The sequence below is a fragment of the Zalophus californianus genome, chromosome 5, assembly GCF_009762305.2.
Source record: "Zalophus californianus isolate mZalCal1 chromosome 5, mZalCal1.pri.v2, whole genome shotgun sequence".
Lineage (NCBI taxonomy): Eukaryota > Metazoa > Chordata > Mammalia > Carnivora > Otariidae > Zalophus > Zalophus californianus.
Genome location: NC_045599.1, coordinates 27,899,977 through 27,924,367, shown reverse-complemented (window position 1 = coordinate 27,924,367; position 24,391 = coordinate 27,899,977). Strand labels below are relative to the sequence as shown.

The 24,391-nt window shown below is 52.1% G+C and overlaps 1 protein-coding gene and 1 non-coding gene across 13 annotated transcripts in view; one reads left to right on the top strand and one right to left on the bottom strand.

The window, feature by feature from the left end:
- Window positions 1–12,231, bottom strand: part of JADE2 (jade family PHD finger 2) — a 51,980-nt gene extending 39,749 nt beyond the window's left edge. The window contains exons 1-4 of one of the 12 annotated variants that reach the window (XM_027604773.2): window positions 9,766–9,897; window positions 6,643–6,827; window positions 5,009–5,084; window positions 1,673–1,730 (exon numbers count right to left, since the gene is read on the bottom strand). In XM_027604773.2, coding sequence (XP_027460574.1) covers window positions 1,673–1,730 — 58 coding nt within the window. In that variant the 5' untranslated portion in view covers window positions 5,009–5,084; window positions 6,643–6,827; window positions 9,766–9,897. Of the gene's footprint in view, window positions 1–1,672; window positions 1,731–3,838; window positions 3,971–5,008; window positions 5,085–6,642; window positions 6,828–6,920; window positions 8,151–9,765; window positions 9,898–10,240; window positions 10,366–10,522; window positions 11,356–12,094 lie in introns of those variants that run through there. The other 11 variants (XM_027604775.2, XM_027604772.2, XM_027604770.2 and 8 more) reach the window with 11 other exon arrangements.
- Window positions 12,232–19,762: 7,531 nt separating this feature from the next.
- TRNAK-UUU lies at window positions 19,763–19,835 on the top strand. The gene has a single exon. It is a non-coding gene; the product is annotated as a tRNA-Lys (tRNA).
- The last annotated feature ends 4,556 nt before the right edge of the window (window positions 19,836–24,391 follow it).

Below are 24,391 nucleotides of genomic sequence, written 5' to 3'. Positions count from 1 at the left end.
CTTGCCCTCTTTGTTCCCCTGCGTCTTCCTTGGAGAAGGAGGCCTTCTGTGGCCACGCTTCACTCCTGCCCCAGGTAGAGACACTCTGGGATGATGCCCAGTGGATATGCAGAGGCACAAAAGGGCAGTGGGATGAATGCTGCTCTAAAGTAAACCCATTTACCAGCTTGTCACCCTGGGCAAATGACTTTAGCTCTCTGGGGGCAAAGAGCTGTGAGAATTCAGTGACGCCATGCCTGTTAAGGCTTAGCAGAGTCCCCGGACCAAAGCACGGCCTCCATAAACATGAGCTATCACTGCTAGAGTCTGAGGCCCTGGCTGGACTGCAGGACTGCAGCCTCCACCCCGTGGGTCCAAGCAGTGGTAGCCACGGGTAGCTACAGTGGTGGGGGCTGGTGGGAAGGGAGTATGCCGCAGCCCGGCCCAACTCTGCTGCAGCGGCCCAGACACCGGCTCTTGCAGGTGCCTGGCCCTCAGGGGTTCCTGTCCTGAGTGAAGTTAGAAGCAGAGGATGCGGTTGTTCTTGGCTCTGTTGAGACAAGCCACAGGCAGTGCGGTTGTGGCCACAGAGGGCCGGACGCTGTGATCTCCTGCCACAGGGAGGAAGGACTGGCCAGGTTAGACACCAGAGCCAAGCTGAGCAAACAGACCCTAAAGGGCAGTGAATGAGACCTGGAGGTAGGAAAGCGGCTGGGACTGACTGGCCGTCTTGGTGCATCGGTCGTCAGGCTCCTGGGGGGCTCTCCGCAGCTGCTCACCACAGACGTGAACAAACTGAGGTGCAGAGCTGCAGGGCTCCAGGCCCAGCCTTCCTGGCAATGAGTTCAGCCTCTTCCTCAGGGCAGGCTCCCCCCAGGGGGCACCGCTAGGTGGAATCCTCCTGGCAGCGCACCTCTCCTATGTAGGGCAGAACGGAACTCCTTACCGGACCAGCTCACGCAGGCCCAGGTTCCTGCGGCATCTGGGAAGAGCTGCCTTCTGGTACTAGAGAAAAGCTCTCGTCTTCTGCAAACCTCTCTTATCTCCCCCCACATTTGAGAAGAGGCTCCCTAAGCCCCCTTTTCTCCTTGACAATCCCTGTGACCCCCAAGACATCCAGCTGCCACAACCAGCCCATACACAAGTCTACCTCTGGGATTCTCCTGCCAAGATCCCTTGTTAATTCCTTTGACAAACATTTACTGACCACCTATTATGTACCTGATCTAGCTGGGGATACAGCAACCAGCCAGACATGACCCCTCTTCCTCTTATCAAGGAGTTTACCGCTAATTAGGAAATGATATTTATATCAGGTAATTATCATAAAACTTAACAGGTTTTCTGTCTGTTTCTACACAGCCCTGATTTCACATAAGGGCCAGAGAGAGAGGGATGTGTTCCAAGCAGCCAGGAGCAGCAAATGCAAAGATCCAGAGAGGATGTGATCTTTTCTAACCAGAGCAAAACATGTGGGATTGAGACCTAGGGGGGAAAGGGGAGCAGGGTGAAGACCCCAAAGGCTCAAAAGGCCACAGAGGTGTGGAGACTTTCTTAGGAGTACAAGGAACTGGCCCGATTTATGCTTTCATCAACTTTTGAGACCATGGGGCAGCCTCCCCCCATTTGGGCCTGTGGGCCTGATAATTATTCCAATGCTTTCCTTGCAGGAGCCCCAAACGGAAGGCCTTACTGTCAGTGGTGTCAGAGTTGTCGCTGCTGATGGAGTATTTTCGCCTCTTCTCTTCCATCTGCAACAAAAGGCAGGCCCCGTTATACTTACAGGAGGCTTGGGAAATCCTCAGTCTCTTAGAAAACTGCCCGATAACCTACCTCCCCATACTCACCCTGCTGCAGGGGAAGAATAACAAGGCCCTGCCCTAGCCTTCTCCCCAGCCAGCTTCTCCCTCTCTGCCCAGCCACCCACGGGAGCCCTGGGGGTGGGGCAGGGGGCTGCATCTCCCACCTCCTGACCCCAGAGCCTCAAGATGAACAGGAGTCTGGCCAAAGAGGTCAGAGGGAGGGCAAGGGGGTCGGTAGCCCCAAACAATTAGGGCCTGCTCAGCCCTAGTTTCCACTCAAGGCAACTCAGGTCCTCCAGAGAATGCACTCCCACCCCGGAGGAGGAGCAGAAAGGTGAAACAAGACTGACTGTTCCAGAGGGACCATGCCATCTGAGCTTAGAAACAAGCCAGCTCAGACAGCACTAAGGGCACATCCTGAGGGTGGTGGCCAGAGGAGTGTGGAAAAGAACTAGGAGCAGGGAGGCTCTGAGCTGGGTCCCTGAGCTGCGCCCAGCCCAGGGTGACTGGTCCTAGGCTGGGCTGCCCTCCCTCCTGCAATGTCCTTCTCCAGGTAAGAGCATAAACCAACTTTATCTCAACTACAGTATTTTACTTCAAGGTAAGAGGGCCAGCTCCCCACACGGAGCTCCTTCCTCTACCAACACTGGCTCGGCTCACGTTCCTAACACCCCGGGAAGCTCCGAGTTATTGGCTTCCTTACTACAGAGGCACAGGGCCTTGTCCTGCTGTAACTGGCTGAACTGGGATTTGAATCCACGTGGTCTTATCCCTGAGCCCACACTGAGCTGCCTCTGGGCCTGGGTGAGCTCTTGCCTGAGGACAGTGCTTTCCCACCATTTCCTGGGATCCTGCAGACTCCAGGGTGGCAGAGCTTGCTCCAGTCTCCTCTTGGAGGGGAGGACCCCAAGGGGCTTGTTCACCTGCCTTGGGTCTCACAGCTAGTCAGGGGCCGAGTCCTAATGTGAGAACAGATCTGGGATTCGGGACCCAAAGCATTTTCCACCACATCCCTTGTTAGTCTGGAACCTGGGCCGCCTCACTGCCCGAGGCGAAGGGCAAGGAGCCAATGTCAGTCGAGAGAAAGTCCCGCTTCCCAGCCCAGCTGCAGGCCAACCAGGGTCCCCACCTCTGCTTGGGATCCTATGGGCCACCTGCCACTGCCACCCACTCCAAGTCTGTTTACGCCGAGCCCTGGGTTTCCCCTTATCTCACGGTGGCCCTGGAGAGACAAGGGAACATGAGCTCTCTAAGGTGGGGCATGACCATCCAGACCTCTGAGCCAACCAGGACCCTCCTGCCTCAGACTTGATCTCAGCCAGGACCTTCTCCTCACTCCAGTGTCTTCTAACAGCAGGAACAGGATGACGGAAAGATTCACTGGGGCTGCTTGCTGCGAGCTCCAAAGGGACAGGCAAAGTTCTGTCCAGAGGGTGCAGAGGTTCTGGAGGGAGCCTGAGGACACCAGCAGCACAGGTGCCCAGATGTCAATTGCTAAACACTCATTGTGGCAGGAGGAGGATGCCTCGGTACACAGGGACCTCATGAAGCTCTCAGAGCAGCCCTTCTAAGCCAGCGGGCACGATGGCTGCTTCCCTTTTGCAGATGAAGAAAAGGAAGCACAGAGGTTAAGTGACTTGCTCAAGATCGCAGTGCTTGTAAGAAGTTTATCTGGTCCAGGAGCGCATGCCCTTGACCTTCAGACTTCTCTGCCTCTGTGCAGCAGAGTACTAGCAGGTCGTGGACTGAATGGGGCAATAATGCTCTGCCACCCACAGCTGCCATCCTTGCTGTCCTCCAGCGTCTGAGTGTGACAGAGAGGACTCCGACAGGGCCCTGACCCCAGCCTGCATCTTACCAGCCCGGTGCTCTAACAGGTGGGGGCGGCAGCAGGAGGAGAAGTGCTATAAATGCAATCCTGCCCGTGATCCCGTGTGTCTCCACTTCCAAGCCTGCATCTCCCAAAGGAGAAAAGCAGGAGCTCTGGATTCGGGGGATGTCGAGTTCAAATCCTAGCTCTACCCCTCTGCAGACCAGGGATCTTGGGAAAGACATACCTCCCCGAGGACAAGGACTCGATCTGGATTTGTACGTAAGTCTCCTCAACTTCCAATGTTGGCAACTGCTTCAGAATTTTTTAAAAACACTTTGAAAGGGCCAAACCAAACACATCTGTGGGCCAGAATCGGCTGGTGAGAATAAACGAGAGCAGCGTCAAGCCCTAAGCACGGCGGCTGGCTCTCCACATAGGTGCTAGTCACTCTGTGAAAATCTGGGGCCAGGTGAGGAGTCCTCCTCGCTGCGCCCACCTGAGCGGCTCCTGTACAGTAAGTCAGCCTGCCCGGAACAGCACCCCTTGACTGCCAGTGCCCTTCTCATAATGCTGTTTCCTGCTGCCCAGGGACCTGTCACAGGTGACCTGCCCGCATGCAGACCTGCACCCCACCCTCAGCCACCCTCCCCGTCCAACCTGCCCTCCGTGAAAACGCCCCAGAGTTCTCCTGGGTAGGGTGTTATTAAGGGAGCAGATTTTGTGTGGCTTAATTGGAATAATAACTAGGCTTCAGAGGGAAGCTGCTGTTTTGTGAGTGAAGCTTCTTTCCTTTGAACCAAGTCCGTTCCAAAGGCTTCCCCGCCTCAGGTGAGGCTCCACTGTCAGTGGCTAATGAAGCTCCGAAGGAGGCCTGGGCTCTCCTGTGGGACAGCGCTTCGTCCCTGGAACCCCCCTTCCAACTCAACTAGGAGACAGGGAGGACTCCTTCACCAAAGCGGAAATCTAGGTCGTGGTGGTGGGTGCTGACACTTGGGTCTTAGCCTCCGGTTTTCTCTCTCCACTGGCCCCTCCAATCTCTCCCAAAGCAAGGTCTGCTCTGGGAGAACGCCCCAGTGTCCTAAGGCACTTACTTGCGGGGATAAAAGTGTTTCTGAAGCCCTACCTATAAAAGAGAGTCTAGGAAAAGAAAAGGTCCCCTTTTCCTTCCTTGGCACCTCCTACACCACCCCAGCACAGAGACAGAGAGAAGGAGCTCTCCTTCAGGAGTGTGGGTGTCCTACTGTTCCTTCGGGGGAGAGCCCACAGCCTCTGTGCAATCTCTGCCCCACAGCCAACCCCTGGCAAGTCCAGTGGGCTCTCTCTCCAGAACATACGCTGAATGCATCCACTTTCCCTGCCTCTCTCCTGCTGCCACCCTGGCCCACCCCGGGCCCAAACCAGTCCCATCTCTTGCCTGGACTTCACACTCATCTCCCAGCTCCCGCTATGGCTCCTCCCCAATCTAGAATCCACACAGCAGCCAGAGTGACCTTTAAAGAAAACATAAATCAGATCAAGTCATACCCCCTTTTTAAAATCTTTCAAAGGCTTCCTGCTGATCAAAGGACAAAACTCAAGCCCTTGACCACAATATCCTACATGATCCGGTCCCTCCCTACCTCAGCAAGTTCACAGGGACCACTATCCCCTTCCTCAATGCTTTCTGGCTACACTGGTCTCCTTTCATCTCCTGAAATAAGCCAAATATTCGCTTCGGGACCTGTGCACAGGATGTGCTCTCTGCCTGGAAGGTTCTATGTAGTCTATGCATGTCTGACTTTTTATCCTTCACATTTCAGCTTAAATGTCAAGGAGGTCTATGCCAGTCACTTTATCTAAAGAGAGCCCACAACGCCGTTAGTCAACATCTGCAGAGCATCCACCACAGTTACTGTCTGTCGATCTACTTGTTGAATGTCTTCCTCCTTGGAGAGGGGAGTAAAGGGCACGTCTGTCTGATCTCTGTGGGAGCCCCACGGCCCCTCGAGTTATCCCCAGCACACAATAGGATAGGGGCTTGGTACCCAGGGAGTGCTGAGTTAAGTTCTTGTCCCCTCCCTGTACAAGTGTGGGGAGCACACAGCCCAGCTGGCCGGCCTGCAGCTTGCAGGAACAAACACCCCAGGCCAAGATTTCACCCTGTTTTCACAGCCTGCCTTCCCCATCTTAACCTCACACATTTTCCAGGAGGCTTTATTTGGTTGGGCTCCTGGCTAATGATCAATGTCAACTCAGTAATAGGGCAGCAATTTGGTGGCAGATGTTTTCTTGGCAGCACTAGCCATTGGTCTTAGTGGGGGCCTTGGGTCTGGACTTGAAACACCAATGCCCAATGCCAGCCCCCTTTAAAGACCTCTCTGCAAATAAACTCAAATAAACACCCTGGGCCTCCATTAACACTCTTCCAGCTGACCCTGGGAACAGTGGCCCTTTCAGCTCTGCTAGTGCAGCCGCTCCCTGGGCAGTTAAAACACCCCAACCTGGCCTCCGGCCTCTCCTCTCTGGGGGCCACCAGACCTGCCCTGCCCGCCACCACACACAGCAGGACTTCGTCTTCCTCCTTAAAAAAGGGGGGGGGGTTGGCTTTCAAGCAGGCAATTTACCATTCCAGACACAATCTTTCAAAGAGAAACAAAAACTTTCCCTGTCTGAGGCAGACCGCTTAGGCGTGTGTGTAATAAGATGCTAATACAATTTAATGATATTTCGGCTGGAAAACCTGTCCTCAGAGCCTCCTTGTGTCGGGAAGGCCAGACGTTCAGAAAACAAGAACTGCATGCTCTTAAACCGCTGTAAGTGGGGGTCAGAGCCCCGCTCTTTCCTATCTCTCATTAACTTTAATGCCTTCTTGGGGACAGTAATCACCATTACAGAAATGACTTTGTACACACGGATCCTCAAACGTGCTTCTCTGAGCATGGGGGCTCCTGAGCCCTCCTCCGACACTTATCATCGCCCACCTGCAATTCCAAGTGTCCCAGAGGGTACCCAGCTCCCTTGGAACACGCTGCCCACACCCGCCCCCCAAACCCAGTTCTGGGGACATACCTAGGGGGTCCTGGAAGAATGAAAGGGGTTTTGTCTACTTTGTCCTTCGGCACCTTCTCACCCTACCCTCCACCTCAGAGAGGGCAAAGCTCAGTCCGCTCGCTCCCACAGATGGCTGCCCATTGGCAACTGCAGGGTTCTTCCGATCCCTTCTTCAGAGAAGGGAGCTGGCTCTCTGGCCTAGCCTAAAGGGGAGAGATCAAAGGTCAAAGCTGCATTTGGGCCCTCTGTAGATCATCAGTAATAGTAAAAATGGCCAATACTAATCAAGTGCTTACCACATGCCTGGCTTTGGGTTTAATCTTCTTTATGCAATATACTGCTCAATCCATACACCAATCATGGGGTAGGGACTGTTATTAACCCCACTTGCAGATGAAGAAAAGTGAGGCACAAAGCAACTGTCACAGCTGGTAACTGCACATAGCTATAGCACTCAAACCCAGGCTATGTGACTCCAGGTGGTGCGCCCCACCCCGCACGCTGGCTACCATGCACAGGCCTACAACCCCAGAGTGTGGCTAGGGTACTCCAGATTCCTACGGGTTATCTGAGAACCTCCCTGGGTTCCTAAACTTCAAGCCACACAGTCAGGGTCCTATGTGGATGGAGGACAAAGCAGGCCAATCCTGGCCTTCCCCTAAAGCACCTAAAGGCAGAACTAACTGTGAGGTCTGTGAAGAGCCTGCTGGATGGGGTTGTGAAGAATGTGGACTGGAAGTCACTGAACCCAGTCTTGGGTATAAGAAAAACTACCTCCCCGTTACTCGGAAGTCCAGTTAACCAGAACAGCCTGCACCCCCCCCCCCAAGGGGCTCAAGGATGTGACAGTAGTCAGTGTCAAAGGCCTACCCTCAAGACTCTGGGGTGCACCTTGAGGACTGAGACCAGCAGTCCCACCTCACCCGCCAATGAAAGCCAAGTGGAAGCTCTCTTGGATTAGTGTTACTGGCCATTTAGCCATGCAATTTAGGCAAAGGAAAAGCATGCTGGATGGGAAATGTTCTGGAAACATTTGCTGCATCCCAAGTCCAAACAACTTTGTCCTTAAACACTTCATCTCCAAAAGTGCTGGGGAGACCTTTGGCCAAACAATTTCAAAACCAACACTCACTACAAGTCCTGCTGCCTGGGGCGAGGACTTCCCTCTGCGAGGGATTTGCTGTAGAACCAAATGCTTTTCCACTCCAAACAACAACCAACAGCACTTGGGACAACTGAGAGGACTCCAGATCAAACAAACATCCCTTTTTTCCCCCTACCATGCAAACTTTCTCAATAAATTATTCGCCCACTTCGGATCAAAGCCTGTTTTGCAGCCTGTGACCTAAAAAGCAAATAGCGTCTCTTAAACATGAAAGCCCTCCTCCCTGCCTGGGTCGGCTTTATTACTCATTCCTTCCCCTTACAGTTATTCTGTTGTTATTTTCCTCCTCTGCTTGTTAGATCGCTCTGCAAGTCCCAACCCGCCTGAGGAAGAAGAGACGGGAGGAATGGTGCGTTCACTTGGGGCCCTAAGGTGAGAGAGGAAGTCAGGGTAGGGGAGAAGCCAGCACCCTGGGAACCCAGGAAACAGGGCCAGGCCCGGTTGGCAGCTCCTTGCACGGCCCTTTTGCCAAATGTCCTACTGGGAATTTTACCAGTGAAGGGAGGGAATTAATGCCACGGTGGGAGGAGGGGCCAGGCGGCCGTACCACCACCTAGGCCCCTGATTCGGTCTGCAAACAGAAATGTTAAGGGGACGTCCTGATAGCCAGCCTAGGCTGAAAGCTTGGGGCTCCTCCCCTTTCCAACAAAGGCAAGGCGGCAGGCCAGTCCTGCCCTCTCAGACCCTCCCCAATCCTCTTTAGAGCCGCTCTGGGTGCAGACACGAAGACTCCCGATGACCCCCTACAAACTCAGCCTCTGGGTAAAACTTTGTGTCCCGCAGTGGATGAGCAAGGGGTGCTGAGCGCGGGAGCACGGTCTGGAAATCTGCAGAGAGCAGAGTCGCCCGGTGCAGCGTGCCCTTGGCTCAGGGCAAAGGGAAACACGGCCCCTCCCGCCCCCACCAGCCCCGGGCACTAGACCTGCAGCCAAGGTGGTTTTAAAAAAAAAAAAAAAAAAGCGTCCCGGCCCGCGGCGGAGGCTAAGGGGATTGGGAGGGGGTGGCGCGCGCCTCCAGCCCGCCCCTGCAGGCAGTTCGCGGGACCGCAGGCTGGAGGCGCGCCGGCGTGATTCCGACCGCGGGAGCCGGGAGGAGGAGCCGGAGGTGGCTGCGGGGGGCTCCGGCCCAGGCGAAGGAAGGGCAAGAGGCGGTTCGGGCCGGGGGTGGCGGACTTAACGCTAGGGGCGGGGGGAGGGCTTTAGGTGAAGCGGGTAAGAGGAGCCGAGCCTCTTGGGAAGTGGGTAGCTACGTGTGGCGGGGGACTGGGTGTGTGGGGGATGTCCTGGGCCTCTGGAAGCCACAGCGAAGCCTTCCTGCCTGTCTCGCAGACATCCTCGTCTTCTGATGTAACAGCTACGAATCGCCAAGCTGACCCCTTCTCATCCCTTGGCCTGGAGAATAGAGTGGCTCAGGGATAGGCGGGAAGGGACCGGAGGGAGCCACAAGTCTGCACCCAGGCGGGGAGGAAGCGGGCGGGTGCCGCTCCGCAGGCGCAGGCGAGTGGGTGGGAAGGAAGGAGGGAGAGAGGGAGGAAGGAGGTGAGGCCGGGAAGATGCCACTGCCGGGGGCGGGGCGCGGCCGGGGATCCGGGAGAGGGACTGCAGCGGTGCTTGGTGGGGGCTGGGGCTGCAATGTCACTTATTTGAGGGTCAGGTGAGCATGTCCCAGGCTCAGACTGCCACTTGCCTACATCTTCCCGCTACCACCCAGGCCGCAGGGGCGGAAGCGGAGGGCAGGGGACTGCATTACCGTCCCCGAAGCGGGACGCGAACCAGGAGAGTTGGGAGAAGGTAAACAAGGGCCACGCCCCCTGCCGTCGCCCCGCGGGCGCGCACCCGCCACTCCGGCCGCAGCCGGTACATTTCCACTCTCCCAGCGCTTCTCCCCCGCCGGACTCCCGCGCAGCCCCGGAGGGGGGCTACCCCTAACCCCAGCCCCCGCCCCGTACGCCGGGGCTGCACACCCGGCATACTCACCTGGAAAGGGTGTCCCCCGCCCCTCCAAAACACTGTGTTTAATTTGTGCAGAGCCTCCGAGCCGGGGAGCTGAGCATGCTGCCCCCGCGTGCAGCGCCCGCGTGCACCCAGCCCAGAGAGGGGGCGACAGGGCGGAGGCGGTGGCCCCCGGAAGGTGTCTGGGACCGGACCGGCTGCACGTGAGCCCAGCGCGGAGTCATGTGCACCGGCTCAGCCCGGTTCGGCGGCCGGACGTGCTGCGTATCAACAAAATGAAACTCAGGGCGACAGGAGGGCAGACAGGTCCAGGTCCTCTGAACCCCCATCCCCGGCAGAACGACCTCCCCACCACTGCTGTCTCCCGCCGCAGCCCCTCCGCGCGGCCGGAGCCCGCGGGGCAAGTTGCAGCCCTAGCGCGCCCCCGCCCGCCCGCGCCCCCTCACCGGCCCGGGGGCGCTTTGCCGCAGTCATTAATAAAGAAGGTCGCCAAGCTCACCCTTCCAAAAGTTGTTGTTGCATGCGCCCCTCTCAGCCTCCCCGCAATGTACTCTTTAAAAACACGACTGACCAACATGCGCAATCTCTCTCCCCTGTGCTGTGCATCCCCCCCCCCCCCCCCGCGCCCTGGCTTCCTAGAACAGGCAGCCAGCAGGAGAGAGAGGGAGCGAGCGAGCAAGAGAGAGAGCGAGAGAGCGAGGAGCGCTGGCAGATCTGTTGCAAAAACACAAAATAACGCCGCGGAGATGCGCAGGGCCCATCGCTGGGGGCTGGATCTTACCTTCCTCCGCGGTGCCCTTCCGAGGGGCGCTGCCCTGGACTACGCGCCGCGGCGGGGGCCGGCGCGGGAAGGATGCTCCCGAAACCCGGAGCTCCTGGGGCCGGCGCGGGCGGGCGGGGGGCGCGCATCCATCCGGGGTCGCAGCGAGGGAGGCGGCCGGGCCTGCGGCGTCCCCGGCCCCGCACCCCTGCTGGGGACGGTCAGCCCGCTGGACCTAAGCCCTTGCCGCTAGGAATGGGCGCAAAGTAACTCCATGGACGCTACTCACCCCCCCCCAAAATAGCCTCCAACTGCGATGGCCGCGGTCGGCACCATTCACCAATCCCCCTGTGTATGTTTCTGTTTCTTTTTAAACCAAGACTTCCTTGTGATCTCTTTAGAAAAAAAAAAATGTGTTGGGGTGGGGGTGGGGTGGGGGCGGGCGGGAGGAGCGAGGGAGGGGGAGTAGCCACTTTTTTCTTATTCACTCGGATCTCCACTCCTGACACCCCCCGCCGCCCGCCCCACCCCCCCCGCCCAGTTGTTTGGCTTCGGCAGCGGGTCCAGGTAGCGTTGCAGGCCTCGGGGGGAGGGTGCTCTGCCGGGCCGTCCGTGTGCCTGCACCTCGGGCCCAGACTCCCCATGGGCTCTGGGGCGCCCCCAGCCCGCCCTGTCCCCAGGGCCGGGCCGAGCGGCGGCTGCGCCCGTGCAAGTCCCATCAGGTCTGCTCACACTTCACACACTCACACACACACCCCGCCCCTCCACTCTCTCACTCACACTTTCTGCTCACACTCCGCCCCCTTCGCGCCCCAGACCCGGGCGGCGCCCCCCGCAACCTTAAAAAAAAAAAAAAAAAGCAAGCTTATACTTAAAAAAATCTTTTGGCGCCATATTAATGACGTACTTAAAATTTGCCATTTCTCCCTGCGTCAAAAAGACGTTTCTTTGCAAATAACAGCCTGAAGGCGACACTCGCGGAGGGAACGAGGTTTGCACTGAGCACCCCGCCTCCCGGGGCTCCAGCGCTGGAAGACCCTCGCCCTAGGCCCTGCTCCCTAATCGCTGGTTTAAAAATGCGAATCGAATAAATCGCGTGGCGCTTTGCAGCGCCAGAAGTGAGCAGAAAGTGCTGGCCGGAGCGGAGGGGAGGGGCGCGCGCGCGAGTCTGGGGGAGGGGGCGCGGCCCTCCTCCCCCACCCACAGCAGATGGAAACTAACATCCCGGGCGGGGGAAACTTGAAATTGTGGGCGACCTCAAGAAAGGAGGGGCGGTCCGTAGAAAGGGTCCCTCTCGGGTTCGTCGCCCCCTCCCCCGCCCGGGTGCCTCCGGGTTCCCAGCTCTGCCCCGCATTTCCGGGGGGTGGGGAACGCAGTGATGGGTGGGTGGGTAGCTGCTCGTCCCGGTCCCAGTTGGAGTTTGCCCCGCGGTGTCCCCTTCCCCCCCCAGCTCGTCCTTCCCATTACCCCTAAAGGGTTAAAAACCGAGGGGGCAACTTCCAAAGGTTGGCACTTGGCGAGGAAGCGGGGCGCCCCTCTCCCCACCCTTCGCCTCCTCGCCCCTCCTCCTCCGGCTCCACTTCCCGACTTGACCTTGTGGTGCACAAACAGTGCGCTCGGATCCTCGCAGTTTCTGGAAGAAGCGCTTGCGCTCGCCAGGCAGGCGGGCTGTCGGGCGGCTAGCAGGCGGTGGCGGGGCCTTGGGTCCGTTCCCGGAGCCGCGGGCCACACCCACCCAACCCGCTGCGCCCGCCACGCTCACCTTCTCTCGAGGAAGGAGCTGGGCTGGCCTCCTGGGTGGGGAGGTGTGGGGGGCAAGCTGCAGCCTTTCCGGATGCTCCCAGCTGGGGAGGGGCTGGTCTCAGGCTGGGGAGACCTGGGAGCCTGGGTCAACATCCCCAAAGCATCGCTGCCAACTTTTCCTATCCTCTCCCTTTGGCTGCCCCTCAGAGATAATCCAAATAATTTTTTTGAACTCACCTTTGGCTTTGAAGGCATGTGGGTGAGTTGTGAACGGGGACAGCAACCGCCTTCCCTCTCCAAGACTGAAGGTTGTTTATTCTTTCTTTCTTTCCCTTCCAGCCCCCTTCTATGGAAAGATAAATATACAATTTACATAAGATGACATTTATGTGACAATTAAAAAGATCCCCCGATGGAATGTTGTGAACACGTTTGCTTATAGGAGAAATGAATCTAATAATAAACAAACTCATAATAAAAGCACAAATCCTCTGACAGGGTAGATTGTCTACACAACAAAGAGGGAGATGATGAATGCAGAAATAAGCACTTTTTGCAACAAGAAAGAAATATGAGCTCAAAGGGAGTCACTGCAACATTTTCTTCCTTGGCCTTCATTCACAAAGTCTGGGGAGGCTTGTCTGGCAAGATTGAGGCACTGGGGTACCACCTCCTGGTTAGACCTGACTCCAGCTCTGAGTGGTCATTTGTTAGGATTTTCTCAAACCCAAGCTCAATGCCAGAAAACAGATGACACAGGCTGTTCGCATGAAGCAAAATGGTTAAATACCTGGATTCTAATCCTGGCTTTGCAATTGAGAAGCTACTTGATGTGGGCAAGTGCATTCATCTCTCTGGGTCTCTTCTTCTGTAGAACAGGATGGCTGGAGGGGTCCTGAAGCGGTGTGTGTGTGTACATGCTGTTTGTGTAAACACAAACACTCCTGGCTCAGAGTGCACAGTGCACATTAGCACTTTCCCTGGTGCTTAAGTTTTGGAAGGGGGACCGTGCTCCCTGAAAGTTCTTAACACTGAAAAACTGGAGAACAATGATTTTTGTCTTGCTCTCCATGAGGACCTAGACAAGATCTCCCAGTTGGGGCAAAAAGGAAGGCGAGGAGAAAAAACTGATACGTGGTGGGCTTCATGGTCAAGGTCCAGATGGCAGTCTCAACCACACATCTGAAGTGGGAATGGGGGTACCAATTGACAGTGGCACAGTCTAAAGAAACCGCTCTGATTGGGTCTGGTTGCAGAGGACTTACATGCACCAAAGGACGGGACAGGCTCCTCCTCTTAAGCCATCAGGATCCTGTGAACCTTGGCAAGCAGTTATAAAATGACCTAGAGTGAAGGAAGAGGGAGAAGATGACCATTTATAGAGCACCTGCTCTGTGCTGTGCACTATGCAAGTTGTTCCATTTCATCCTCACAAAAATCCCATTTTACCTATTGAGAAAGATTTAGTGACTTACTAACAGTCACACAAGCTGGCAAGTGGTGGTAGAATTGGCACCTAGTCCACACGACCCCAAAGACTACATTTTTTCCATTTTACCCCACTGCCAGAAATAAAAAGTAATAGCATTATTGGTTTGATTGAAGATGGGGGCCTGATTGATATAATAGCAAGAAAGAATTTTGTGGGTAGTACTTTGCCTCTAAGGTGGTTCACTGAATTTGGGTGAGACCCAGGTCATCTAAGGAGTCCTTGGAAGGCACTTCTTGTTTAGGACAGGAAGCTCCATCAGAATTCTTGGATTCCCACTGTTCTCTGCTACTGTTTAAGGTTAACCTTGAAAATGTTAACAGAATAATAGCAATGGAGCTAATTATAACTCCTTAGTCTTTAGTAAAAACCTCACAAATCATTAACTTATTACAGAAAAAAAATGAGAAGAAACATAAAGTTCTTGGAGACGTAATTATTCACTTTTTTCAACAAATATTTATTGAGTGTGGGGCGCCTGGGTGGCTCAGTTGTTAGGCTTTTGCCTTTGGCTCGAGTCATGATCCAGGGATCCTGGGATCGAGCCCCACGTCGGGCTCTCTGCTCAGCGGGAAGTGTGCTTCTCCCTCTCCCACTCTCCCTGCTTGTGTTCCCTCTCTCGCTGTGTCTCTCTCTGTCCAATAAATAAATCTTTTAAAAAAAATATTTACTGAGTGCCTCTGGTATACCACGCACCATTCTAGGGGCTGAGGACACAGCACAAAAATGACAGACAAAAATGCCTACTCTCATGGAACTCACTTACTAGTGGAAGGAGATACACAAAATTTTTAAAAGTAAAATATATTTGAAGGTTAGTAAATGCTATTCCGAAAAAATTAAGTAGGAAAGGGGGATAGGGAATGTGGTCATGCAATTTAAATAGAGTCCTCAGGGAAGAGCTGCCTGAGAAGGTGGCTTCTGCATAAAAGGAGGTGAAGGAATGAGCTGTGAGGGCTTATGGGAGAAGAACGAGCATTCTAATTCTAAGTCAGGGGTTCTTGACATGGAGTCCATGGACACCCCCCCCTACAGATATCTGTGGATAGAAATTCAGGGGGTCTTGGCTTTAGATGGGGAAAAAATATATCTTTATTTTCGCTAATTAACATTTAGCATGTTCTTCAATTATGAATGCAGACAGCAAATCACAGTGATATCAGCACCACCTGTGAAGCCATTGCTAGTAGAAATCACAGATATTTTCATATCACATTATCGTTGTTACAACTACCTTAAAATATCATTACAGTTATCACTACTTCATAATTATGCTGCTAGCTCTTATAATTTAATGAATTAATAAGAAACACATATATTACTGTGTATTACACATTTTAAAAATACTTTGAGAGTTGTATTTCAACATACTTGGTTTTCTTTATAATTTATGAAGCTTATTTTATGGACTTAAAGATATTATTCTCAGAAGGAATCCACAGGCATCACAGACTGCCAAAAGGGTCCATGGTAGGAAATAAAAGAAACAACTGTCTCCACGGAGAGACCAGCAAATGCAAAGGTCCTGAGGCAGGAATGTGCTTATTATGTAAATGTATAAGAAAGAGATTATATAGGGTATTGTTAGGAACTTGGCTTGTGCTAGGTGTAATAAAGATGCTTTTGAGTAGAGGAGTGACATGGTCTGACACTGGATTTTACAGGTTAGTTTGCTGTCAGATGGAGGACAGCCTGAAAGCAGAAAGGTTGAAGCTGGAAGACAGGTTAGAAGGTTACTGTAATAGACCAGGTGAGAGATGATGTTAACATGCACTAGAGGGGCCGCCTGGGTGGCTCAGTCATTAAGCGTCTGCCTTCGGCTCAGGTCAGGATCCCAGGGTCCTGGGATCGAGCCCCGCATCGGGCTCCCTGCTCAGCAGGAAGCCTGCTTCTCCCTCTCCCACCCCTCCTGCTTGTGTTCCCTCTCTCGCTGTGTCTCCCTCTGTCAAATAAATAAATAAAATCTTAAAAAAAAACATACACTAGAATGGTAGCAGTGGAAATGGTCAAATTCCATATATATTATGAAGATAGCTCTGACATTTATTGATGGGGTGTGAGAAAACAAGGAGTCAAGAATAACAACAAAAGTTTTGTCTTGAGCCAGTGGAAAAACAGAATTGCCATTAACTGAGATGTGCAGACTCTGGAAGGAGTAGATTTGGGGCAGAGTAAGGAGCTCAGTGTTACACATGGTAAGCTTAAGAGACCTACTAGATGTCCAAATGCTGTCATCCTATAGGCGGCTAGAAATGGCAGCCTCACCTCAGGGGCATATTCTGGGCTAAAGACATCTTTTGAGAGGTATCTATAGGTGACTGGTATTTAAAGCTATCTAAGGCTGTTTGAGATCACTAAGGAAGTGAGTGTAGAAAGAGAAGAGGTCCAAGGATGGTGCCCTTGGCCACTGCAATGTTAAGAGGTCTGGAAGATGAAGAAGAATCAGCAAGATATTGTTAAAAAGGAAGTGTTCAGACATTTCTCCAAAGAAGAGATACAAATGGCCAATAAGCACATGGAAAGATGCTCAACGTTGCTAATCATTAGGGAAATGCAGATCAAAGCTGCAATGAGGTACCACCTCACGCCCAATAGGATGGGTACTATTTTATTTTATTTTTTTATTTTTTTAAAGATTTTATTTATTTATTCGAGGGGGTGGAAGCGAGAGTGCACGTGCACAAGCAGCAAGGAGGGGCATAGGGAGAAGGAGAAGCAGACTGCCCCTTGAGCAGGGAGCCCGACATTGGGCTTGATCCCAGGACCCTGGGATCCATACCCCAAGCCAAAGGCAGACACTTGACCAACTGAGCCACCCAGGCACCCTGGATGGCTACTATTTTAAATATTTTTATTTTATTTATTTTTTAAAAAAGATTATATTTATTTGAGAGGGAGAGAGGGCACAAGCTGGGGTGGGGGCAGAGGGAGAGAGAGAATCTCAAGCAGACTCGACGCTGAGGGTGGAGCCCTTCCCAGGGCTCAGTCTCATTACCCTGAAATCATGACCTGAGCCAAAATTAAGAGTCCAATGCTTAACTGACTGAGCCACCCAAGCACCCCTTTTTATTTTATTTTGAAGTAGGCTCCACACCCAATGTGGAGTTTGAACTCACAGCCCTGAGATCAAGAATCCCATGCTCTACCAACTGAGCCAGTCAAGTGCCCCAAGATGGCTACTATTTTTAGAAAACAGAAAATAACACATGTTGACAAGGATGTGGAGAAATTAGAACCCTTGTTGTGCTCTGTCAATGAGAATGTAAAATAGTACTGCTGCTGTGGAAAACAGTATGGCCATTCCTCAGAAAATTAAAAATAGAATTACCATATGATCCAGCAATTCCATTTCTGGGTATATACTCAGAAGAATTGAAAACAGGGTCTTGAAGAGGCATTTGTATACTTGTGTTCATAGCAGCATTATTCACAGTAGCTAAAATGTGGAAGCAACCCAAGTGTCCATTGATGGATGAATGGACGAATGGGTAAGCAAAATGCAGTATAGACATCTGATGGAATATTATTCAGCCTTAAAAAGGAAGGAAACTCTGACACATGCTACAACATGGATGAACTTTTGGGTCCTTATGCTAAGTGAAATAAGCCAGTCACAAAAGACAAATACTGTAGATGTCTAGAGTGGTGAAATTCACAGAGACAGAAAGAAGAATGGTGTTTTCCAGGGGCTGGGGTAGGGAGGGGAGATGGGGACTCATCGTTTAACGGGTACAGTTTCAGTTTTGCAAGACGAAAGAGTTCCAGAGATGAATGGTGGTGATGGCTGCACAACAGTGTGAATGTACTTAATATCACTGAACTGTACACTTAAAAATGATTAAGGGGACGCCTGGGTGGCTCAGTCGGTTAAGCGTCTGCCTTCGGCTCTGGTCATGATCCCAGGGTCCTGGGATCGAGTCCCACATCGGGCTCTTTGCTGAACAAGGAGCCTACTTCTTCCTCTGCCTGCCTCTGTCTCTCTCTCTCTCTGATAAATAAATAAAATCTTTAAAAAAAATGATTAAGATAGGGGCTCCTGGGTGGCTCAGTCATTAAGCGTCTGCCTTCAGCTCAGGTTATGATCCCAGGCTCCTGGGATCAAGCCCCGCATCGGGCTCCCTGCTCGGCAGGAAGCCTGCTTCTCCTTCTCCCACTCCCCCTGCTTGTGTTCCCTCTCTCACTGTCTCTCTGTCAAATAAATTAAATAAAATCTTAAAAAAATGATTAAGGTAGTAAAATTTATGTTATGTGTATTTCACCACAATAACAAAATTGGGGGAGGGGCGCCTGCCTGGCTCGTTAGTAAAACGTGCGACTCTTGATCTCAGGGTTGTGAGTTTGAGCCCCATGTTGGGTGTAGAGATTACTTAAAAATAAAGTCTTCAAAAATAGTAGTAACGATTTTTTAAAAATTGGGGGGTGGGTAGGGGAAAGTAAAAAGGAAGCAGCGGTATCCAGAGAGATAGGAGGAATGTCCTGGAAACCAAGGTAAGAGCATTTCAGGAGGGAGGAAAGCTCTATGTCCAAAGCTACCAAGGGGAATAAGATGAGATAAGGACCTGACAACTGATCATTAGTTTCACCCATGTTGGGCTCACTGGTGATATTGATAAAAGCCATGTCAACAGAGGGGCATGAACGGAAGTTTGATTAAGCGGGTTTAAGAGAGAGTGGGAAATTTTATAGTTGGTACAGCTTGTTCCAAGATTTTACCTGAAAATGAGTTTTCTGTAATATGCATGTTTATAGAGATGGATCATCATGTATCTGTAGAAATTCACTCTGTTGGTCATTCAGTAACTATTTCCTGGCTGCCTACCCTGTGCCAAGTCTTTTGCAAAGCGTATAATTTGGCAGTCAGGAGAGGACAAATCCAGCAGCTCTGCCTCCTAAGCTCCAGGCAGGAGCTGCAGGTGGGATTTGGGACAGATAGGAAAGCTGCCCAGGGCTGCATCTGTGGCTTAAGACACTGCCCTGGCAAGATCCAGCCTTGCCACTTTCTGTGGTGCTACAAACGCATGCCTGGGAGAAGCACCCCTCTGGAGCTGGTTTAGAGATGGTACTGACCAGCCCTAGGAGATGTCTGCATGATGTGCCAGCCAGGCCACCTGTCTCTTCTCAGACTCTCAGACCTAGCCCAGTGGCCACAGATGGCAAAAGGCAAAGAAGATCCCTGGGGCCTCTAAACACTTCCCCAGAAACTGACAGCAGGCAGTACCTCTGGCCAAGTCAGGGGCCAGATTGACCAGACACTCATCAAAGTGTGAGACACCCCAAGTGGAGCTGAGGGGCCTGGCTCAACCCAAGAACCACCAAGAATCAAAGGCACTGGCTCCAAGCCAAGTTGAACGGTGTAAGAAAAACCCTTTGGCTTTTCCCTGGGGTTTGTGATAAATTGAAGCAAATCTCTCCTCATCTGGCAGCCTTACGAAGACCCTTCCCATGCATTTACTGATGAATTCATAGCCATGCTGGAGCTAATCTGGTTTTATTAGAAATAACATGCATTTAGCAAGCACTTATGTAAACAAGGCTTTATCTTAGGGCAGTGAGTTCCAGGTCCAGATCTTACCTTCAAGGGATTTTGGCCCATTGAGGAAGACAAGTCCTTAAGCATATGCAGGATGGTCAAGGTAAAACAAGCAGTCTTGGGAGCCTGTGGCGTGGAATGATCCAGAGAGTCTGAGAAGGGTCTGGAGATGGACCTGCACGTAGATAGCGATTTAGATGAGATGGGAGGGGGGAGGACCATCCAGAGAGATGAGGAGTGTCTCTCTGGTTCCCAGCGGTGCAATGGGGCACAGAATATGATGTTAATAGCTGGCCCCAGGGTTCTTCCTGAGAGGAAAGTGCCCTTTGTACAGGAAAATATACTCGTAAGCTGCTTGAGGATGAAAGGTGAGAACCTGCAGTTGTCCCAAGTTGGAAGAAAGAGATGAAAACATGCAGTCTACTTCTAGGAATCCACCCCAGAGAGACCCTCTGATGTGGGCCCAAGAAGATCTGTTTAAGAATGTCATTACAAGGGTGCTTGGCTGGCTCAGTCGGTAGAGCATGAGACTTTTGATCTCAGGGTTGTGAGTTCAAGCCCCATGTTGGGTGTAGAGGTTACTTAAAAAAATAAAATCTTTAGAAAAGAAAACAGAGGAGCTGGGAATAGCTTGAATGTCCATCACCAGAGCACTGGCTAAATAAACCAGAGTGCAAAAAAGAAGGCAGCAAGGAAGAAGCATTGTATGGTTTTGCATGTTTCATGTAGAAAGAGCCCTAATAAAAGTGTTAAGTGAAAAGCAGGTTTTCAGGATTTGCAAATATCAAAACACTGTGCTGTATACCTGAAAACAAAACGCAAGTTTCAGCGTACAATGTGCAATATGATCTCATATTAAAAAATTAAAAGCCTAAAAAATACCTTAAAGGGGCGCCTGGGTGGCTCAGTCATTGAACGCCTGCCTTTGGCTCAGGTCATGATCCCAGGGTCCTGGGATCGAGCCCCGCATCGGGCTCCCTGCTCAGCGGGAAGCCTGCTTCTCCCTCTCCCACTCCCCCTGCTTGTGTTCCCTCTCTCACTGTGTCTCTCTCTGTCAAATAAATAAATAAAATCTTTTAAAAAAATAAATTAAAATAAATTAAAAAATAAAAACTACCTTAAAAAGCCTACATTTCTATTTGAACACAGACACACAGATGTATGTAATTTCATAGAAAAAACAAAGCATCTGGAAAGAGACTCGTCAAATTGGTGACCGGTTGCCTGTGTTGTAGTGTAGGGAGTGAAGCTGGGAAGGGTTGGGGTAGGAATTGTGGAGACAAGGAGGAGGAGTCAACCCTGTGGTTGTTGAGGGAGCCCTAAGGAGCCCTTTGCATTTGGGTAGTGTTGCTTACCCCACAGGGCTTAGAATTCTCCAGGGACGGAAGCATCTGGGGGGGGGGGGCGGTATCATGTTTCCCTAGCCCAGTGATGGGCTACAGTGTGGTCTTGGAGGGCAAGGACAAGAAACCTGCCCTCTAGCCTCGCCCCATTGCTGACTCCTGGGTGGCCTGGGTTCTGTTTGGTCCTCTCTGGTCCCCAGCGTCAGGGTCTCTCTGGGCTCCTCCAGCTGGCCCAGCCTGGGATTCTAAGTCCATTCCAGAGCCTTCCCATGGAGTCTGAACTCCAGCAGGGGCATGGAAAAGCTCCATTTGGCCTTTAGCCTGCTGGGACTTGAACATGGGCCAGGCTGGGATTGGGAACCAGTGTGAGAAGGGAAGTTTCTGAGCAGCCTGGCCCCCTGAGGAGGTCCCTCCTCTGACAGGTGGAGTATCATTTCTTCCCAGAACATTTGGCTTGAGGATACCTGGCCCAGCCTGGCTCCTCAGGAAACAAATGTGGGGATAATTCATTACCCGTTGGGCTCTCAACAGTTAATAAAACCCACTGAGTGAGGGCTCTGGGCTGGGAGGCAGATGTGGAGACTGCTTGAGGCCAGGATTTGGGCTCTGGGCGTGTAGGATGTTGGTGTGAGCTGTGCACAGGTGCAGATCTGTTCTGCATACAATTCCTGTGGTTGGTTTGGGCAGGCTTCAGGTTACAGAGATGTTAGATGAGGTCCCTGTCCTGAGGATACCACAGGATGGGGGAGGGGCATAAATTGGATTTGGATGGGGTCAAGTATGTGCATGGAACCAAGCCTCACTGTGGAATCGGAAGCAGCAAGGGCAGCTGGCCCTGAGATGCCTCACTCCAGTCAAGGCTTCATTAATGGTGTCCTGGCCTTAATCAGCCTCCCAGTGCTGGGAAGTGCTCTAGGGTACAAGGTGGATGCCTTGGGAGCCTCCTGTAGGCACTAGTGAGCAAGCTGTTCCTCCCTTAGGGCCGTGGACAAAGTGACTTGTGAGTCTGAGTTGGCCTTGGACACTGTAACTGGTGGGCATCCAGGACCTGCAGCTCTGGTAGGTGGCAACCAGCTTCCAAATGTGCTAGATCTCCAGCCAGGGCCCTGGGGAGAGGCTTGGACAGGAACTGGCCTGGATGCCTGTGCAGCAGAGATGCTTAGAAACAAGGGAATTCTTGTCAAACTGATCCCCAGCTAGGCCAGCTCCAGGCAGATGATCCACCTAATACAATTCCTCTAGGAGAGTTCTACAGAGGAAGGAAAGCATGCATTACCCTGGCATCCACCTGGAGCAAGAGAGGCAGATTCATAGGGGGCGGAGGGGACTATGTTGGGCAGTAGGGGCTTCCCTGGGGAGCCTCTACCATTGGGCATCTAGCTCCTTATCTCCCTGATCCCTAGCTGCCCTCAGAGTTCAAGGAAAGGCCAACAGCTCTTAAGTGTCTTGTCCTCTGGCTGGCCAGGCTGGAAGGGTATCCCTAAGGAAGAGCAAGCACCACCTTGCCCTAGAGGACCTCACAGTTTCAGGTGGGGAGGTGAGATTCCTATACTGGAAACAAGATGAGGTAGGGCATAAGTCAGCGTCGGAAGTGTCCACTTCGGCCGTGTGTGCACATGCACACAAGAGTGTGAATGAGCCAGGAAGGAGCCACTATGTGGGAGCAGGGGAAAGAGAGATTATTCCCATGTGTGCATTTGTGTGTGCCCACGTGCATGTGTTTGTGTGTGTGTGTGTGTGTGTGTGTCTGCGTGTGCCCAAACATTGCCTGATGCAACATCTCTGGAGTCGCCATCCTCTGTGCTACTTACCCAGACAACCTAAAAATAATTTCCATTTAACTTTAGGATTTGTTATTTGATGCATAAGATGCTTGCCCAGCAGATAGAGTTTTCTACCTACACTTTATCTAGATCAAGTTAAAATGAGTCTGCATTATTCATACACAGGATGGCTAGTGAGCAAAAGGCAGACCAGAACAGCCCGGATTCGTCTCGTAAATCCATATAAAAATGATCCCTATGTGAATAACAAAACTGGACAGTGTGCACGGATTGACAGTGATGGCAGTGACGGTGATGAGGACGATGATGAAGAAGGGCCCAGCGTGGCTACTGGGAGGTGTCATCAACCAGCTTTCTCACCCACGCATGACTTAGAATTGGGCACATGACATGCAGTCATGAATATTTATTGAATTTGTTTGTAGACATTGAGAAAGAATGTCCACATATGCGACGCAAGTGCAAATATGGAGCTAGATGACTGACAATTCATCATGGACAGAGGAGAATTGAATGATAGATTGAGTTTAAAAATCAGTTTATTAGACCGATGGCTAAGGGATGATGCAGTTATCAGATTGAAAGATGAAAGCCATGGAGGAATGAGAGATCAATAAATAACTTGTTGATGCTTGATAAAGGCGTAAGAGGGATAAACTATGGCCAGGTGACAAGGTTAGTAGATCCATGGTCAGATCCAAATAGGTAGATGAATAGGTAAACAGAAACGCGGCAATGGAGTTGAGAGGGGCAGATAAGAGGACGAGAGAGATACTGTGGTGGGTAGATGTTTATGCTGTGCTCCCCAGAACCTGGAATATGTTACCTTACATGGCAAAAGGGACTTTGCAGACATGATTAAATCAAGGACCTCGAGATGGAGAGATTATCCTGGATCATCCAGGTGAGCTCAGTTTTATCACATGTCCTACCACTGACCTCCTTTTCAGCATGCCTCAGCCTCTTCTGCCTTCTTTTCAGTTCCTGATCATGCAAAGCTCATTCCTACCTCAGGGCCTTTGAACTCACTGCACCCTCTGTCTGCTTCTTTTTTGTCACTCAGATCTCAGTTCAAGTTAGTGTTGCCTCCCTGCTTCTAGATTTTTGTCCTGAAGCCTTGAGCACACTCCCTTCCTGGGGACTGGGCTGGTGCAATGGGATGTCCCAGCTCCCAGCCTGCCCTGGCTGGCACTATCCCCAGCCCTGGGTCCCGCCCAAGGCTGCGGGATGGAGCAGTGTACATGAGTCATCGAGCCACAGACACAGTCCCCTTGTTGGAGGGACCTGAGCAGTTATGTTGTGGCAAACTCCTAGAGCCAATGGCCGGATTGAAAGGGAAGGTTAGGAATTTCCCCAAGTTATTCAGGCTCACGTGGGGCCAGGCGGGAGCTGGACAGTGGAAGAGCTAGGAATGTGCCGTGGGGACGACGCTGTAACCTCTCTGTGGACTCTCCTATGTCCATCCAAGCTAAAACAGGCTGTGGAAGAGTAGATGGCTCTGAGGGGGGTGTCATTACTCCTCAACTATGTCTTCATTCACGTTACACTGACTTAGCTCCCACGATGTACCAGGAATCATGCTGCCCTACTATAGGTCAGGCCCTGCCCGGAAGGAGCTTCCAGTCTAGTTGGGGAGGGAGGCTGGCCTGCAGACCTTCCCAATCGAGTGGACAAGGGTTCCCCTTCAGGGCTCACAGAGCAGCCGCACCTGATTGCCCGCATGACGGCAGTGACAGAGCTGGCTAAAAGCCATTCCGGGCAGCAGAACTGGCCTGCTCTGTTAGTTTCCCAGGGCTGCCATGAGAAAGAACCACAAGCTGAGTGGCTTAAAACAACAGAAAACTGTTCTTTCACAGCCTTGGGGGCTACAAGTTCAAACTCATGGTGTTGACAGGGCCAGGCTCCTTCTGAAGCCTCAAGGGAGGATCCTTCATTGCCTCTTGTAGCTTCGAGTGGCTCCAGGTGTTCCTTGGCTTGTGGCTGCAACGTTCCAATTTCTGC